At 47.8% G+C, this 20,018-nt stretch overlaps 1 protein-coding gene across 1 annotated transcript in view; it reads left to right on the top strand.

The window, feature by feature from the left end:
• Positions 1-4,390: 4,390 nt before the first annotated feature.
• LOC147663073 (uncharacterized) overlaps positions 4,391-20,018 on the top strand; it is a gene marked incomplete at its 3' end in the record, with an annotated part of 48,999 nt that continues 33,371 nt past the window's right edge. Inside the window, exon 1 of the mRNA XM_086950702.1 lies at positions 4,391-4,526. Within this exon, the coding sequence (XP_086806828.1) occupies positions 4,391-4,526 (136 nt within the window). The remainder of the gene's footprint in view (positions 4,527-20,018) is intronic.

Raw genomic sequence — 20,018 nt, 5'->3', positions numbered from 1 at the left:
AGAAGCGTTTTTACTTTTCTTTATGGAGCACAGTTCAGAAAGTTCTGCCACTGCATGGAAGTGGGCAGAAATTCCCAGGAATGGTGTAACTTTCACCCAGCGGACTCTGTGAGCTGAGTATCCTTCTAAACCCTAGGGGGGTTTGGGAATGGACTTGGTGTTCACTGAACAGAGTAGTGCTGTGAGCAGCAAAAGTACTGATCACGTGGACTAAATTGCCAGGTTGGAGGATTTGCTGTACATTAACACCTTTTAAATAGGCCATCTGGGGAATGATGTCACAATACACATTACGACCCCAGCAGGCTTCATAAATCTAAATAACTTTCCAAAAGGCCTGTTGTTGATGGTTGTTAGCAGCCATGACTTTTTTTCTCTGGCTCCTTCTAGCCTAAACAACATCCTGTCTCTCACTTGTTTTGCTTGAATATACGTCAAGGTGTAAAAACATGATAACGGACTGAGGCCATCATGTATGGCATTGGGTTGTATGTGATTTCATAGAGAAAACGATTTTATAGAACATAATTACGAAGAAATCAGTTCACCCAAACTGTTTAATGTACATTTTCAGAATGAATGGCATTGACCATGTCATGGAAATTAATTCATAGAATGTATTTTTGTTAGAAATTGGCTTTTGAAGGCTTTATATGTTTTAAGGTGTAAATACAACGGTTGCATATCTTACTTTCAAAAATAGTTCTTTGAGTGCTTTACTTCAGGGGACATTATATCAGATTTATGTATTTTACTTTTTTAAACAATTACTTGGGATGCTTTTGATTCACTGACCTCTCACCACTCCTATACATCATCAATCCCTAACCCCTCACAACTCCTAAACACCACCAATCCCTGCCTCTAAATTCCCTCATCATGCCTAAACTGCAACTATCCCCGAACCATAAAATTCCTTTCTAATTCTAATCTCCACCCATCTCAGAAACTTAAAAAACCCTCACTACACCTAAACTACACCCATCCCTGATCCCTAAACTACAAACATACCTAATCCCTTAAAAGCCCTTTCTGTCCCCACAATCCACCCATTCGTGAGCCATAAAACCTCTCACTACCCATAAACTTCACCCATTTCTGAACTCTAAAAAACCCTTTCTACACCTAATCCCCATCCATCCCTGACACCTTAAAACTCCTCACCACACCCAAACTCTACCAATCTGTGAACCCTAAAAAAAAATCGCCTTTAAACCTCACCCTTCCATGACCTATACAAATCCCTCACAACCCCTAAGCTCTACCCATCCCTGAACCGTAAGGCCCCTTCTACATCTAAACTTCACCCATCCCATAATCACTCCCCACCTTAACCTCTACCCTATACTGAACCCTAACAACTCTTTACAACCTTTAACCTCTACACATTATTGAATATTAAAAATCCGCACCAGCCCTAAATTCCGCCCATCCATGAACCCTAAAACCGCTCAAGACCCCTAGACTCCACCCATCCCTGAACCCTCAAAACTCCACTCATCCATGAAAACTAAAAACCCTTCACCACCTCTAAACTTTTTTCCTGATCCCTAAAATATCCTTCACCACCTCTTAACTCCTGCCATCCCTGAACCCTAAAACTATTTTCTTCCCTGGGGGGGGCGCTAGAGGGCGCACGAGCTAATGGCCGCACTTCAGTGAGGCTCTGGCTGCCTGGCCAGAATCATCCTTCATTTATCCGTTTTGCCCGCAGGTGGAAGCCTGGAAGTCACACCGTAGTTAGACCCACCTGTGCTCCAGTGACCGCCCAACTCTGGTGAAGATCCGAGGTCCAGCGCCTGAGTTACGACGCTGTGAACTTTCCCCGGGAGGCACCACTACGGAGAGCTGCTGCGGCGGACTGGACGCCGTGCTACGCGAGGCCGCGGCTCTCCACGAGGCAGCTGGGCCTCGAGGTCGCGGAGATCAGCCTGCCGGGCGGGCGGCCTACTAACGGCTCACCGGACTCAAGCGGAGGTGAGTCACACCCCCTCTGACACCGCCACAGCGAGGGGAGAGGCTGTACGCCGCACCGGTGCTCTGCTGGGACAACGGACGGTGTGGGTCGCCTGGGCCTGGCGAGAAAGTTTGCCCTCCACCCGTCCTTACTGAACATCTCCCCGCCGATTCCCCGGCATTCATCCGGGACGCTGCTGCATACGAGGGTGGCGGCTTGGCAGTGAAAGACAGTCGCTGGAGGCCTTCGGAGAGGTCCGTCTTGCGGATCCTACCGGGGTGTATTGAGCCCCCCTTCCCCCCCACGGCCTTCCGCCTATCGGGTGCTCCCACTGTCGGGGCCTGCCTGGCTCTACTCCAGCGATCCGCTGCCCACCTTCCAACGCGGACGTCCCTGGCTGGCTCCATGAAGACGGTGCACGGGGGGAGCAAGGGGGTAATTTTGCGGTGGTGCTCTGACTGTCCACATTGATAGCACTGCCCCGAGTGTAGTCACCACGCGGAGGCCTTCCGAGGCGATCGATCTGCCGTAAAGGAGGGGGAGCGAGAAATTTATTGCCATTCACCGGACCCATTGGGTGCCCATAGGCGGGGCACGATGGGCAGGAATGATGCTAAACAGCCCAAGCTCTCCTTTTAACCTGCGACCTCCAAAAAACCGCTGCGTGGTACGTCGGGGGCTGGCGGTGCCCCGGGACCATCGAGCACCGAGCCCTCCCCTGCGCCCATGGCTCCAGAACTGCGACTGATCATAGATGAGATGCGCCAGGGTTTTGCCACTATCGTAGATAAGGTTGACCGCTTGTCCTCCAGGATGGATGGGGTTGCGCAGAAACTGGAGGTTCACGAGGGGCGATTGACAGAGGCGGAACAGCGCATCTCCACTGTGGAGGACACGTCTATGACCCACGAAACACGCCTTACCCGCATGGACAATATCCTCAGAGTGATAGCAGCGAAGAACGAGGAGTTGGAGGCGAGCAGCAGACGCAATAACATACGCGTCACGGGGGTTCCGGAGTCCACCAACACTGGACGTATGGAGGACTATGTTGAACGCATACTGATCACCGCAGTGGGTAAGGAGGCCTTCTCTAATCAGTTTATTGTCGAAAGGGCGCACCGCTCTTTGGGCCCGATCCCCAAGCCGGGGGCGCAACCGCGGCCTATCATCGCCCGGTTGCTTAACTACCGCGATCGTGATGCGGCGCTCCGCGCAGCTCGAACAAGCCGGAACCTGGCCTGTGATGGTGTGCAGTTCTCCATTTACCCGGATTTCACGCCCATGGTGCAGGACCAGCGGAGGAAATTCTTGGACGTGAAAAAGAAGTTGAGAGACATGCAGGTTGATCATGCACTTCTGTACCCGGCGCGACTGAGGGTGACCCATCAGGGCAAACAACATTTCTTTATGAACCCGCAGCACGCTGAGGACTACGTTAAGAAACTCCGTACTGCCAGAAGGGACAGGCGTAATGAGGAGGAAGATGAGGCAGGTGGGAACCCTGCCGAACACGAGGAGTCATAAACTGTATCCTTGGGTTCGCTTGCTCGCTGGCTCACTGCTGAACCACTGGTGCTTGTCTCAGGATCTGGGCCCTGCCCCGTTAGAGCTGCATGGCCCCACCTGTGGAGACATTGATAGCTGCTTTCTTGCATTGTAGGCTTGCTGCTGAGCGGTGACTGGCTTTGAACACCCTGCCACGCTGCGGTGTTGGAGATGGTATCGCACAGGCCGATGGCGATACGGGGAACAATAGGGGCAGCAGCTGAAATATGGTCAATAACTTGTCCGCTTGGGGAGCGGCGGTGAGACATGGTCCTTGTGCACTCTAACTTACTGACTCCCTGTTGAATTGATAGTGCTTGATTCGGATTCTGTGCCCTGCTTGTGCTGGGGCGGGCCTGCCCTACCTGTGATGATGTGGATTACTGATCTCTTACGTTGTAGACTTGCTGCTGAGAGATAGCTGGCCTTGAATACCTTGCCCTGCTGTTGGTGTAGGTCTTGGAATGCGCTAGATGGTGGTCCTACAAGTGACAATGTGGGCAACAGCTGATATATGGGCGGGTCGCCAGAACTCATTGGTAGCTTATCCGATTGGGGGGCGGCGGTGGGACACGATGGTTTGATGTACGGACTTACACCTGTGGGAGTTATGTATGCCAGGCACCACCCCTTCTTCTCTGTCTTCCCCGTATGGCATATGCGGGGCGGTAGGGGAGTGATGGGGTGTATGGGTGCGTACCTCTGTTGCCCCCAGGAGGGGATTCCCCACATGGTTTTTCTATGGTTATCGAGTTTGGGGCTTGGGGTGGGGGGTGGGGTCATGGTTCTGGCAAGTTTGGGTTGCTTCAGTGGGTTGGGGGAGGACTAGTAGCACGGGAGTTGTGTTGTTGTGCGTGGGGGGAGGGGAGGTGTTTGACTGTTGGGATGGGTGCTGTTGAGAGTGGACATATTCTAGCAGATGGCGGTCGTGACATGTGTGCTGGGATTGGCGATGGGGTGAATGTCAGCATGGATGATCGTGTGAAGCGACTGTTTTGGACAGCGGAGAGCTTGGAACTTGGTGCGTTCCTACTGTGGGCTGGAGCGCTGAACATTTGCTTATTTCGGGGATATGGTGACAAACACGGGTGATCACACTGTGTCTACTGTATCTATGTTGTCCTGGAATGTTCGAGGCCTTAATGACCCCCGGAAATGCAGGAATGTAATTGCATATTTAGATAGGCTTCATGTGCAAATAGCTATGCTCCAGGAAACCCACCTGAACCCACGTAAAGTTCCTCAGGTTGCTGTAGATGGGCGAATGTACGAGAGTTTTCTTCCTATTCCACCTATTCTAGGGGGACGGTCATTCTGATTAATAAAAGACTGTCGTTCCAGAAGTTGGGAGTGCGGGCGGATAATGAGGGGAGGTATGTGCTCCTTTGGGGGAGACTGGGCACTGATGTGATAATGCTTGTAAATTGTTATGCACCTAATGTCGACACACCTGCTTTTTTCTTGACGCTGTGGGGTCATGTACTTGAGGTCAAAGCTACGCACATAATTTGGGGGGGGACTTTAACTTATCACTGCATCCGGGGATGGATAGATCAGACGGTAGTGGACAATACAATAAGAAAGCTAGGGACACACTTCAGGGCATACTGACGGAGGCAGGCATGTTGGATAGCTGGAGGCACTTACACCCGGCGGTTAGGGAAGGCACCCACTTCACTGCACACGCGCGCTCAAGGGCCAGGATCGACTACTGCTTTATCTCACGGGGCTTAGCTGGGGGAGTCGTTCAGGTGAAACATCTGCCTCGCACATATTCGGACCATTGCCCTGTACTGATCGTTCTTGAGATGCCTGGCTATGCAAGGGTGAGGCCACCGTGGCGGCTCTTTCCCTCTGCCCTGCTTGACCCTGTCTTTAGACAGGAACTTGGCGAGGAGATAGAGGCTTTCTTCCCTAGGAACAAGGGGTCCGTTGATAAGGTCGAAACGATCTGGGAAGCTTTTAAAGTGACAGTGAGAGGTGTTACGATTTCTAAGAGCTGTGGCATACTAAGGGACATAGTACGCACGTTGTCTAATCTCGAAACTGAGCTTAAGGCGCTAGAGGCAGAAATGGTCGGAAATCCTTGCCCTGACCTGGCGATAGCATTCAGGGCCAAGCTATCATCTTATGAGGAAGAGGCGGCCAGGGAGGTGAAGTTCCGTGGCAAATACTGGACGGCTAGGCGCTATTGCGAGGGGGATCGGCCGGGAAAAGTTCTTGCGGCACTCACGAGGCACCAGCGATTCGCCACACATATCTTAGAAATTGCTGATGGCGGGGGCAGGATCTACCAGGATTCTAAAGGGATTCAGGATACCTTCCTGCAGCACTACCGTCGGCTATATTTCACACAACAGGCCGGCGAAGTGGAGTTCGGAAATTTCCTAGATGACATTGCACTCTGCTGGCTAAGTGATGGCGACCGGGCGTTCTTGGGATGCCCCTTCGAGCTGGATGAGATCCGGAAAGCGATCTTGTCACTCAGTAATGGCAAAGCTGCAGGGCTGGACGGCCTACCGGCCGAATTCTATAAGTGCTACATTGACATCATGGCACCTGTGCTGAAAGAGGTTTTTGAGGAGTCGCTGGAGGAGGGGATACTGCCAGGCTCTATGAGGGAGGTGGCGATCACCTCGCTTCTGAAGCCGGGGAAGGACCCGGTGGATACCGATGCCTATAGACCCCTGTCGTTGCTAAATTGTGACGCGAAGATACTGGCGAAAGTGCTCGCGACTAGGCTGTCCCTGCTTATGACTACCCTTGTGCTGACCGATCAATCTGGCTTTGTCCCGGGAAGAGCCACGTCCCATAATCTCCGCACCCTGTTCTCCCTCATTCCTACCATATCGCCCGACCTGCCAGTCGCTGCTGTGTTTCTGGACGCCACCAAGGCGTTTGATTCGGTGGAGTGGGGTTATTTGATGGCCATCTTGGGCAGAATGGGGTTCCCCCGGATATTCATCGCCTGGGTGAAACTGCTCTACACTTCTCCAGTCGCTAGGGTCGTTGTCAATGGGGTACTTTCGGCACAAATGCCGATCACGAGGGGGACTAGGCAGGGCTGCCCCCTGTCACCCCTGCTCTTTGCCCTAGCAATCGAGCCGCTGGCTTGCAGGATTTGGCAATTACATAAGGCCAGTGCCTTTAACTGTAATCAACGGCAGATTGGCATTTCCCTCTATGCGGATGATGTCACCTTGTATGTGCGGCACCCACAGGACCTCCTCAACCCACTTCTGAGAGAATTTGTGCTGTTCGGGGGCATTTCCGGAGTGCACATCAATTGGAAAAAGTCACAACTTTTCCCCCTCACGGCCTCCGTAACTCAATTCCCGCTAGATTACCCTTTGGAGTGGTGCAGCTCTGATTTGAGGTACTTGGGCATTGAAGTGTCGCTCAATAAGGACAACACGATCCGGATGAACTATGGGGTGGCTATCTCACGACTGACCGACAACGTAACCCGCTGGTTGGCCCTCCCGCTGTCGATGGCAGGCAGAGCCTCCCTGATAAAAAGGGTCATCCTCCCACGTTTCCTGTACCTCTTTCAAAACATTCCCTACTTCCCGGGTGCATATTTTTTTAAACGACTCCGGTCTGAGCTGCTTCGCCTTTTCTGGGGCGGTAAGCAGCCGCGTCTCAGTTGGAATGTCTTGACACAACCATATGATAGGGGCGGATTCGATATACCAGATCTGGAGGTGTATTATCTCAGTGCTCAGACTCAGCATGCTTACCACTGGGTTAACCCCGCTCCCTTTATGCCTCAGGTTGCCGCTGAGGACTTGATCGTTCACCCGCTACCGCTCAGAGGCATGCTGATGGGCCTAGCTGGTGATGTCGAGACGCCTGCTACAACTGTTACCTGCACTATAGACTCGTGGCGGAGAGTGACTAAACTGCTAGGAGCCCCTATGCTCTACTCACCGGCAATGCCCCTTGCGTACCACCCAAAGTTATCGCTTCTAATGGAAAATGGATTTCGATCCATGTGCAATCGGATACACCTTAATACTTGGGGTGACTTGTTTCAGGATGGACTGTTCCGTACCAAGGATCAGATCTCCCGGACTACTCACCCGACTCCTATGGAAGTGTTCTATTATATTCGACTCCGTCAGGGGATGAGGGATATACTCCCTAACTTCCCGGAGGAACCGGGTACAGTATTGCCATTGCACATTTTGCTCATATCGGACGGCAGGCACTTGGTGTCGAAGTTGTACGCTGCCATACGTGAACAGCGCCCACTGGTTCAGTCTAAGGCTCGGACTGCCTGGGACTCCGACCTACCTGCCGCACTCACTGACGAGCAGTGGAGGTATTGCTGCTCGGTCACTGCCAAAGTCTCCTCCAGCTGTAGATTAAAAATTATCCACTACAAGTTCGTACAGAGATATTACTATACTCCGGTCAGGAAGCTGCGATTTCACCTCTCGGAGGACGACAGATGTGCGAGATGCCGGGCGGAGAGCGCGGGTTTCCTCCATTTGGCCTGGGAATGTGGAGCGATACAGGCATACTGGGAGCAGGTACATGCTGCACTCCAGGTCATGATTGCTGGCCCTCTTCCCATGGAACCGGTGGTGATGCTGCTGGGATATACCAAAACTGTACCCAAGTCAGACCGTAGGTTTGTTGACATTGCGTTGCTACTTGCTAAGAGGAAGATTGCTTGCAGATGGGGAAGGGGCAGGGCACCAAAATTTAAGGAATGGTTAGACCTCACGTATTGCCAGGACCAGCATGGCGTTTATGCGGAACTGTTACCTGCCCGCTGCACACCCAGCGACTTTTGGTCTCCTTTACAGGTATACTTGATATCTCAAGCGACTCATAGCGACTCCTCTGGAGATGACGAGCCGATGCCGGACCCATGAGCGTATTTAGGTACTTTACACCACACCCACCATACTATATCTCACACGATGGAATGAACTTTGACCCGCCTTCATTGGGGTGGGATGATGCGATTGTTGCTGAGGCGGTGTTGAGAGGTCCGAGATACGTGCGACTCATATGACGCACCTTCGACGACCGGTCTTATTACTCCTACTGTTACTCTGGCACAATAGGCCGATGAGGATAGACATGTGCGCCTGACCCTGCGGATGCGGGTTGGCGTGGATGGCACCTGGGTGGTTGGGCACTACACACCGTCTCAAACAGTACTACATTCCGATTGCCCTCACACTGACTGTCCACTGATATACTAAGCCGGACCATGCTCCCTTGGAGCGCACACGATACACTGCTACACGGGGTTCCGTAGAGGGATAGCCGGTTAGGACTGAGATGACCGGGGGGTTGGGTGGGTTAGGTAATAATTCTCCTCCTTACCTGCCATTGCGTCTGTGTACGGGGATGAGATGGTCTCCCCGCTCCTTCTGCCCCTAACTGGATGGGGGGAGGTTTCCCTGTGTATAGGCCTCTTATTGTAGGACTCTGTGTGTTATGTTTGAACTGTACCAGCCCTTGTAAAGATGATGATTATCCACTGAATGTACCGTGAATATTGCTGAATTGGATTATCGATGCTGTCACTGTCATGACTCTCTGCTGAATGCCACTAATAAAAAAAAAAGGTTTTAAAAAAAAATAAAAACTATTTTCTTGGATGTATGACGTTACTCCGCATACCGTTACAACTACCTACCATTACAACGCGACCATTACAACGCATACCATTACAACGCATAGCGCTTTGGGGTGCTGGATAGTGGTAAGTATAATTTACTATTCTAACTCCAGTCCCCGTGGACCCTAGGGAAGGTGTTGGATAGTAAATTATACTTATTCCCTATCCTAGAGCGCCCCCCAGCGCAATGCGTTGTAATGGTATGCGTTGTAAAAGTCGCGTTGTAATGGTAGTGCGGAGTAAAAAATGCGTTGTAACAGGTGCATACCATTTTCTTCCCTGAACTCTACACATTCTCGACTCCGAAAAACTCATCACTCCAAAACATTACCCATCCCTCCACCCAAAAAACTCTCACTCATCCTAAACTTCTCCCAAGATTAATGTAATTCTGTATTTTTCCTTAAAATTACAGTTCCTTTACTTTTTGATTTATTTTCCTTTCCTTAAATTGTCTTCCCGTAAAATTGGTTTTCCACACATTGGTTATGTTCAATGTGGTTTCTCGGTTATCGTTTTCCCCTTAATTCACATTCATCAATAGCAATGAAAATCTTCCCATAAAGGCCACACCAGAAGCCCACACTCTTCAGTCAAAGCACACTCACAGAAGAGCATGCCACTCGTCCACAAATGCGCTTCAGAGCCTGGTAAGCAGTACATACATTGCAATTCCGTATATGATCACGTGGAATCTCCATGCCTCACTTAGAATGGATTTTCATGGACATTTAAAGTCAATTGAAACTGTCATTGGATAATCTATGAGGCCTCCATCCGAGGAGGATTTATTTGAGAGAGGCATTACATGATAAGATGACTTTATGAGAAGGGAACAACACATAGAAAGCCTGTCGGCCCACAGCCGGCTGCCACTTCTGCCTGTGCTAGGGACCCACTGATATTTTCTCTTTTGCATCACTTTCATCTGATAGTCTAAAATTCCATTCAAAGGAAGAAGCCCTGACCAGTGAGGTCCCTCGCCACCATCCATCCGGCATCTCTACTGGTGACAGATTAGATCTTTCCTGGATTAATACTCATCTTGTATTAGCAAGAGTTTCACTTCCCCTACAATCCCAACATCCAGCCATGTTGGCCTTCCAGGATCACCTGCTACCTGGCACTGGTGGCTTCAGGAAGGGCACCACAGCGATATCACTCCAAGGCTCTTAACCATCACTGCTGGCATAAAAGAGGTACTACAATCGTAGGTTTACAGCCATAAGGATCTACAGATCAGTAGGTTTAAACAGAAAAAAGATCTAGTTCTTCCTGCAGTCAAGGCTTTTATGAAATTGACAAATTCATCACTGTTCTCATAGTTTTTTGAGGGTTTAAGTTTCATAATAACTTGTGTATCGCCGACATGGTCCATGAATTTAAAGTCAAATGTGCACCTAAAGGTGACAAGATGCAGAGTGGAAAAAATGGCAATAATGCCACCACAGTAGATGCAGATGAGGGCAGTGGTACTCAGAATGAATGGATGGAATCCATCGAAATTAAGTGAAACCGACTCCAGCTACATCTAGCTGCACTGTAGAATGTCATTGGTGGTGTTGAAACCGTAGTCACGTCTGATGTAACCAGAGCTCCAATATCGTCTGTCTGCACAACATTAGTTCTCAGGCCATCCAGGACGTAGAGCCAAGACCCCTCTGTATCTGTTACATATCGATAATTAAACCAGAAGACAGTGTCCCAGGAGGTTTTCATAAATTAATTAATTTTCTGATCCCGCATTCGAATAGTTTGGATGGGAAATTATGTTGAATGTCGGCTTGTAAATAGCTTTAGAGCAGCAGAGTCAATGGAGCTTGACAGTGAGTCTATCTGACTTTTCCAACCAGAAAGGGGTGGTGTTGGGTTTGAGGGCTCAGTGAACTAATGCATCCCCTCGAGGGATCAGTGTTTGACCCTCTGGTCACAGGTTCATAGTTCATTCCCTGCCTGGTGCCCTCAGCTTCTCATTATCCCTCAGCTGATAAAATGAGTCACATTGATCACCTCATATTCAGTGCCATGAAGCCTAAAGGTGAGCGAGTGCTTTACACACATGATGTGTGAGCTATAGCTTGCAGAGGATCCATGGGAGAGTTAGACTTCTAACAGTGGCTGCTCAAACAGAGCTAATTGATATGTTTTTATCAGAGATCAATATTTATTAAAGTCAAAACACAGTCACTTTGGGTGTGATGCGGAACCTTTGGCACCCGTTGAAGGCTTTATTGCAACACTATTGTCAACTTTACAGGGTTGGAAAAATGCCTTTCAAAATAAGGTCCATTTGTGATTTGAAACACACTATGTCAAGATTTTTTTTTTAAGTTTGGGTTTTGTGATGACTTGAAACCTCTCTATGTATAATTTTTGGAGACAACAACTTTAGTGCAGTGAACTGTCCTAAAGAGACTAAAAACACGTACCTCGGAAAGCCTTGGAGGGCTGAACTGCATCAGTCACATGTCAGACCTGGTGCCCTGAAAGACCTGCAAAGCAGGCCGGACAGAATCAGGCACTTGATAGGTTTGGGTCTGTGACAGGCCAGGGGTAGAGTCAGTCACATCAGGAAATTGCAACTGAAAAGCTGGTTGGGCTGGAAAGAATCAGCCAGGCATGAGGCTTGGGTCCCTGGTTGCTGGAGGGCCGGAGAAAGGTTAGTTACTTGCAAGGCATGCCTGAGTGGAATGTGCAACAGTGCAACCAACTGAGAAAACTGTAACTACGGCTGTCTCTCTTTCCCAGTGATGACCTGGGTCTAAATGGGCCACTGACCCGGGGCATTAAACCCAAGTGCAGAAAGGGCCCAAATCACAGAACCCTTAGTGAAATCTGTTCCCAACAAGTAGCCTTGCACTCATGGATAATCTCACCCCGGAGTCACATAACAGAATGGAATAAAATTGTGCAGGAAAAAATCCAACTCAGTGGACGGTTACATCTACTAGTAGGTGGTCTGTAGCTGAGATTCTCTGGAAAATTGGAAACATCCACAAATTCATCTGCTTTTTTGGCATTCTGAACTTCTCTCTGACTTTCTCACATCCTCGAGATGGTGAGTTATTTACCCCGTGTTAGGGGCAGGAAAGAATCCCTTTTACAGAGGGAAGAACAGGAGAACAACTTTAAACTTGGTTGGTGTGTATGGGGAAAAAATTCCCTTTAGCAAAAAATATACTTTTTAAAACAACGTAACATTTCACAAAGCTGATGACATTTTACAGTGTGTAATTGTACAACATGTACAATTTCAGATGCTGAAGCTTAAGTGCAGACGAACAATGGAATTCACAAATGTTGTCCAGGGGGCTGCTACAAATCTGCTACAGAATTTAGAACTGTATGGAGTGGTGCACTACCGAAGCTCAGTAATTTTCAATAAGAAAGCAAGATTAGTTTCTTCATTAAGATTATCCTTTATTTAAGTTCATCAAAAGTTGTGCAAACACGAAACCTCAGCCAACGCGTTTCGTTCAAGAGGTAAACTTCATCAGGGCTGAAAGTGAGGACATAAATAACATACATAAGTGCCAGATATGTACAATATATATAATTACAATAAATTAGAACAAAGAACCACAGGAGAACACAAAAGCACATATACAAGACCTAAATGAGAAAGAAAAAGGAAAAACACGTGTCATACATACAGTAAATAATGCCAACTTATAAAAAACAAACCACTAAATACAAAGCTGTTAACATGTAATATGTTAAAAACTATTTACAATGGACAAACCCAGGTAAAAAAAGAGAGTCAGTCACTACTGGGTAAAGTGACGCTCCCAGGTGTTGATTATCTTAGGTGTGGGACATGATATATAAGCCACATTTATAAAAAGAATAACTGAAACATTGTGAGGGTGGGAATAAAAACCTCACTGTTTGCATAGCCAGAAAGGATGATTGGAAGAATGAAAAATAGCTTGAAAGAAAATTTATTTTTGGACCAGCCCCATTCTAATTTTCATATAGATTATCTAAATTGCAATGATATTACAGTACATAAAAGTGAGAGACAACATTGAAAATACTTCCTAAATTGCATGCACATGTTGTTCTGTCATGTTAAATAAAGTCCCTTAGCGTTGGAACCTACCCCTTTCCTGCATTGTGCCAAAATATAAAAATGGTGTGATACCTGAAAAAATAGCCACCCAGGCAATAAGCACTGTACGTCCTTTGAGTACTAGTATATATAAGATTCTCATCAATACCTACTACTTCTTCATAGGATAATTCCTTGGGCCTCCATAATAAGGCCCTTATTATGGAGGGCCAAGGAATTATCCTATGACTTGATGGGATCTGGGTTGACACTATATCCCCTTTTTCGTCACAGTGACTGCGACATTTCACCTCATATTCCTGGTAGGTACTGTAATATGAAGAAGTCGTAGGTATTGATGAGAATCGTATATATACTAGTACTCAAAGCACGTACAGTGCTTATTGCCTGGGTGGCTATTTTTTCAGGTATTACACCATTTTTGTATTTTGGCACAATGCAGGAAAGGGGTAGGTTCCAACGCTAGGGGACTTTATTTAACATGACAGAACAACATGTGCATACAACTTAGGAAGTATGTTCAATGTTGGCTCTCACTTTTATGTACTGTAATATCATTGCAATTTAGATAATCTATATGAAAATTAGAATGGGGCTGCTCCAAAAATTAATTTTCGTTCAGCCTTTTTTTCATTCTTCCAAACATCCTTTCTGGCTATGCAAACAATTCTTTTTATAAATGTGGCTTATATATAATGTCCCACACCTGAGATAATCAACACCTGGGAGTGTCACTTTACCCGGTAGTGACTGAGTCTCTTTTTTTACCTGGGTTTGTCCATTGTAAATATTTTTTGACATATTACATTTGAACAGCTTTGTATTTAGTGTTTTGTTTTTTTATAAGTTGGCATTATTTACTGTATGTATGACACGTGTTTTTCCTTTTTGTTTGTCATTTAGGCCTTGTATATGTGCTTTTGTGTTCTTCTGTGGTTCTTTGTTCTAATTTATTGTAATTATATATATTGTACATATCTGGCACTTATGTATGTTATTTATGTCCTCACTTTCAGCCCTGATGAAGTTCACCTCTTGAACGAAACGCGTTGGCTGAGGTTTCGTGTTTGCACAACTTTTGATGAACTTAAATAAAGGATAATCTTAATGAAGAAACTGATCTTGCTTCCTTATTGAACATTACTGAACTTCGGTAGTGCACCACTCCATACAGTTCCAAGTTTTGTCTTCCGAGCAGCGGATTGCATCCCCCAAAGAAAGATGCAGGAGTAGTTAGTGCACTCTGCCCATTGAATTGAATTGGAACTTTCTTTACAAATTTGGGTCAATATATTGAGGTGTGTGCGGCATTTGGAGTCCGCCGTTGGTCTTTGTCTCTGAAATATGCTACAGTAGTAGTTTTCCAGGTGTACTTGTGGAAACGTTTGTAGATTCTAGAAAGTCGCACATCGGCAGACATGCAAAGTCACAGCCTTGGTGACTACTTTTATTGTGTGCACTGAAAGTGTCAACATTGTCACACTTGTTGAAGTGTAATGGTTAGTAGATATTGATGGCACTGACTGTAGGGGGCGGAAGCTGCAGCTGCCTCCCATGAAATACCTTGAACCCAGACAAAGGCCCGACATATGTGGTGGCTGCATAGGACAGATTCTGTCTAGACTGTTATGTTTCCGTGACAACATGTTTCAAAAACCCCTCACACCACCCATTGAATATGTTAGTTTCCAAATCTACTTCTTTACCGCGGAATCCGTTTCACACCTCTCTCCGTACATGGATTTTGTTGTAGCGTCAAACACAGTTTCCTTTGACTGATACGTGACGTTGTCATGTGGTCGCATTTTATCATGTTCCTTGAGAGTGTGGTTAGAGTGGAAGCTACACAAAAGTATGTGGACAGAAGTAGCAGCAAATACCCTGGCCTCCAAAACCATGATAGGTGTTCAGAAACCTGATTGGTCTCTGACGGTGTCCTTGCAAAGCTCCCGTTAAACATTATGCTCTGCTGGCTCCTGTTCAACTGCGATAAAGACGCCACATGCAGTTTTCTGATCCAGAGCAGAATGTGTGAATGTGCCAAAGCATGAAACTGTGTTTAAAGAATGCTGTTTGCCTCGCCCATATTTCAAAGCTTAATGGAGGCAACATGATGGATAGTAAGAAGCAGAATTGATGGATTTGCAACTGGCGGATTTGTTCTGATTCAAGAATGGATTTTGACTTCAGCATTTTATTTTTCCAGCAGCATCAGCTATTTTGATTGGTTTAATTTTGATTTATGCTAGACCTGACAACCTTAGAGTGTTTTCCCCCAATCATTTCGCCTATGTACCTCACTTATGAGCTGAAATCCGTTTTTGTTGGTCTCATGGCTCTGTGAACTTTACCACAGCCAACTAGTGCTGAAGTGCTTATGCTCTCTCACTGAACATGGTTTGATTGGCTTACACCTGATCAGCATACTTAATTTACATACAAGTCCCCTGCAGAACAGTATACAGTACACTCGGCCTGTAAATTAAATGCTACCAGGTAAGAGCGGTGGTGCAGGGGAGGAGTAGGGGGGTGGAGACGACATAAGATGGGATACGGAAAATAAAATGGCGTTTCAGTCATCTAGGTGGGAATGGCGCTTTAGGTCTTCTTCAGGGCTTTTTGTTGTTGGTGATATTGTATGTGGAGCATAAAAAGGGGAACTGAGGCTATGATTCTCTATAACAATGTCCAACATTTTGCCCTTCCTTAGCAACATGCTCTCATAACTTCTGTTATCTCATCTGTGTAAAACTCATCACAACTATTGCGTAGTATTCAACTAAACTGATCTTTATTTTGCAAGACACCTTCACTTTTACTTGCACTCACAGGGTCTTGATTTGGTCTCTCACAAACAGCTGAAATTGTATATCTAAATATTTTACTTCTACTAAGGAGCAAAATGTGTCCTTTCTTAAGGCCACCCCATAACTTAGCAATTCAAATGAAACTTCCTTCAGCACAACGTTGTGTTCCTCAGTAATTTTCCCCAGAAACCAAAATGTTACCCTCAAAAACACAGCTTTGTCCATCCCTGTAACCATCGTTATAATTTTCTTTTGGAACACCCTAGCTGCTGAGGCAATACAACAGGGTACTTATGTAAACTGGTAAACGTCCTCTGAGGTGTTATAAGCAACCGGTAATGTTTCCCATGCATCAGTACATGGCAACATGAAAAGGTGCATTTGGGAGACTCTCCATGTGAGGAATTGGGTTGTTGGTTAACTGATTTGTGAGCCCTGGTCAAGCAACAGTCACAATCTCTGGTAGGATGAACCATAAAAAGTCACTAAGTTAACCTGTGCTTAACCCTGGGTAGCTTTGCACAAAGAGCAGTCATGCTTATCTTCAAGGCCATGTGTAAAGTATTTATGCAGCGCACAAACTGTAATAAAGTGAGAAAAACAACCTAAGAACAATTCCAAACCAATTTAGAAAAATAATGACAAATAACCAATCAGTAGAACCATAGTTGTCAAGTTTTTTAAGTTTTTAATAAAGATTGGCACCTAATATTTCAAAATGACATAGGCGGACATCTAGTCGCGTGAAACCGGGTTAAAATAAAAATATATGACCAACCACGATAGAGCGTGGGTTTGCTACAAGATGTGGAGTGGGCACGGTCAGTTCTTACCGTTGGACTTAGAAGAAAGTTTGAAGAAAGGTTCTGAAAAGGTAAAAGTTTAGTTGTGCAGGGCTGCAAGTGGTGTGCGAAGAGAGAGCTTCGTCATAGAGCACAGGTACTCATAGTACGGACCATGGGCCGTTAGCGACCCGGCAAGCCATCCTTGGTGGCCCATTGACCTTGCAGACATCGAACCTGTGTTTTCTTTTTTTAAGTGTCAGCAAACACCGCCGGTTGCAGCAGCGTAGACTCCAAGAGACTCTGCTCTATGGGGGCTGGGCGATCTTAGTGATAGTCAGAGTGGAGATGAAATACAACAAAGCCTCATTAACAAGTAAATGGTATTTTAAAGACCTATGAAGTACTCGGGTGCGGCTGTGAGTGTGTGCCCGGGAAGCTGTCTCCGCCCGGGCTGCCACACACACTGGGTGAGGTGACACAGGGCGGCAGGGAATGAGAGCCGAGAGAGATGACGGAGGGCAGCAGAGAGTGAGAGCCGGGTAAAATGGCAGAGGGTGACAGAGGGAATCAGGGAGTGAGAGCCAGGTGAGGTGACAGGGGGTGACAGAGGGCAATAGGGAAAGAAAGCTGGGTGAGGTGTGCTTGAGGAGCCTGTGATGTGATGTTTCCCGCCAGCCTGTAGTCAGAGGGTTGAGCCAAGGCCAGGGAGCTCAGGCCTGGTCTCCCCTCTCGCAGCACAGTGCATAAATGCTCGCCGCCAGGTTGGCGCTATATATAATTGATGCATGCATACCTACACGGACGGGTGACTAGCGCCAAAAGGGGGGCTTTGATCTGACAGCTCGGGAGTGAGAGTTAGAATTAAAGCCAGGGACCGGTGGGACCCCAGGTCCAGTGGTGGGACACAAACCCTGTGAAGCAGCAAATTCAGAGAGAAAACAAGCTGGCTTTTACATTACACAGGGAGAGAGGGGAGTGGGGGGGGCTGTCTCTGGGCTGGTGATGGGGACGTGTAGACACAGTACGTATGCACTGCCCGAGGCACAGAGAAAGACACAGATAGAGACAGAAACAGAAAGAGACAGAGATAGAGACAGCCAGAGGCAGGGACAGACTGACAGATAGAGGCAGAGGCAGATAGAGGCCGAGACAGATAGCAACAGTGACAGATAGAGACATATAGAGACAGATAGAGGCAGACACAAATAGAGGCAAATACAGATAGAGACAAGGGCAGACAGAGCTAGATAGAGGCAGAGAGGGACAGACTGACAGAGGCAGAGACAAATAAAGGCAGAGACAGATAGAGGTAGAGACAGATAGAGACAGACAGTGATAGAGACAGAGAGAGAGAGACAGAGAGAGAGACAGAGATAAAGGCAGGGACAGATAGAGGCAGGGACAGATAGAGGCAGAGACAGACAGAGACAGATAGAGGCAGAGACAGATAAAGGCAGAGACAGATAGAGGTAGAGACAGACAGCGATAGAGACAGAGAGAGACAGAGAGAAACAGAGAGAGAGACAGAGATAGAGGACGGGACAGATAGAGGCAGGGACAGATAGAGGCAGAGATAGACAGACAGATAGAGGTAGAGACAGACAAAGATAGAGACAGAGACAGAGATAAAGACAGAGACAGACATAGACAGGGACAGAGAGAGACAGATAGAGACAGAGACAGGGACAAGGGCAGACAGATAGAGGCAGAGACAGACAGAGACAGAGAGACGGGGAGGGAGACAGAGGGAGGGAGACAGTGACAGGGACAGACAGAGACAGATAGAGGCAGAGACAGGGACACACAGATAGAGGCAGAGACAGACAGAGGCAGAGACAGAAGGACAGAGAGGTGGAGAGAGAGAGGGAGACAGAGGGAGAGAGAGGGAGGGAGAGAGAGGGAGGGAGATAGAGGGAGGGAGACAGAGGGAAGGAGAGGGAGGGAGACAGAGAGAGGGGGACAAAGGGAGACAGAGAGAGGAAGACAGAGAGAGGGAGACAGAGAGAGCGGGAGACAGAGGGCGGGAGACAGAGGGAGGGAGAAGGAGACAGACAGAGGGAGACAGACAGAGGGAGATAGAGTGAGGGTGACAGAGGGAGGGAGACAGACAGAGGGAGACAGAGGGTGACAGAGGGAGACAGACAGAGAGAGAGGGAGACAGAGAGAGAGGGAGACAGAGGGAGGGAGACAGAGGAATACAAAGGGAGACAGACAGAGGGAGAGAGAGAGGGAGACAGAGGAAGGGAGACGGAGGGAGACAGAGGGATGGAGGCAGAGGGAGACAGAAAGACTGAGACAGAGGGCGACAGACAGGGGGAGACAGACATAGGGAGGGAGATGGACAGAGGGAAACAGAGGAAGACAGACAGAGGGAGGAGGGCAACAGAGGGAGGAAGACAGAGGGAGGGAGACAGAAAGAGGGAGAGGGAGGGAGGGAGACAGACAGAGGGAGACAGACAGAGGGAGATAGTGGGAGACAGAGGGAGAGAGAGGAAGGGAGACAGAGAGAGGGAGACAGAGAGAGAGAGGGAGACAGATAGAGTGAGTGAGACAGAGGGAGAGAGAGAGAGACAGAGAGCGAGTGGGAGACAGAGAGAGAGAGAGGTTGGGAGAATGAGAAAGGGAGGGAGAGATAGAGAGAGGGAGGGAGACAGAGAGAGAGAGAGATGTGTGTACGCTGGGTCTGATGGCTCAGTGGATGAAGGCGTCCGCTGCAGGGGCCTGTGTTCAACCTCATGGTCACGATTTTATTTTGGTCTAGGCCTGCCCCCTCCCCCACTGACCCGCCCCCACCAGTGCGGCCCTCGGACACAAACCACACTGTAAATTTGGCCCCTGAGAGAAAGTTTGTGAGTACCCATGTCATAGAGGAACCTCTAGAGAGAGTCGCATTGAAGATTTCCATGTCACTTTTTTGGAAGTCGAAAATCTCCAGTGAGATGAGGCAGGAGGCTGAGGCCAAAGACAGTTTAAGGAGGTCAGATGCCACTTTGGCAAAGGCTGTTTGAACAGGGTTTGCTGCTGCAGAGAAAATGTAGCGGGAGCAGCCGCATAGTCAGGCCAACTGGTATGGAGCTTGGGCGGATAGACAAGCAGGTTGGTACCAGTCCCTCATAGGTTCTCAGAGCAGTATTTAGTCAAAAAGCTTCTAGTCTCAAGTTTTGTAATTTGGTTATCTGGGCACGTTTAGCACCTGCACCAAGGGTAC

This window comes from Lissotriton vulgaris, unplaced genomic scaffold (genome assembly GCF_964263255.1).
Source record: "Lissotriton vulgaris unplaced genomic scaffold, aLisVul1.2 SCAFFOLD_6954, whole genome shotgun sequence".
Classification (NCBI taxonomy): Eukaryota; Metazoa; Chordata; class Amphibia; order Caudata; family Salamandridae; genus Lissotriton; species Lissotriton vulgaris.
The sequence above is the reverse complement of the archived record's forward strand: the minus strand, read 5'-3'. Positions and strand labels throughout refer to the sequence as shown.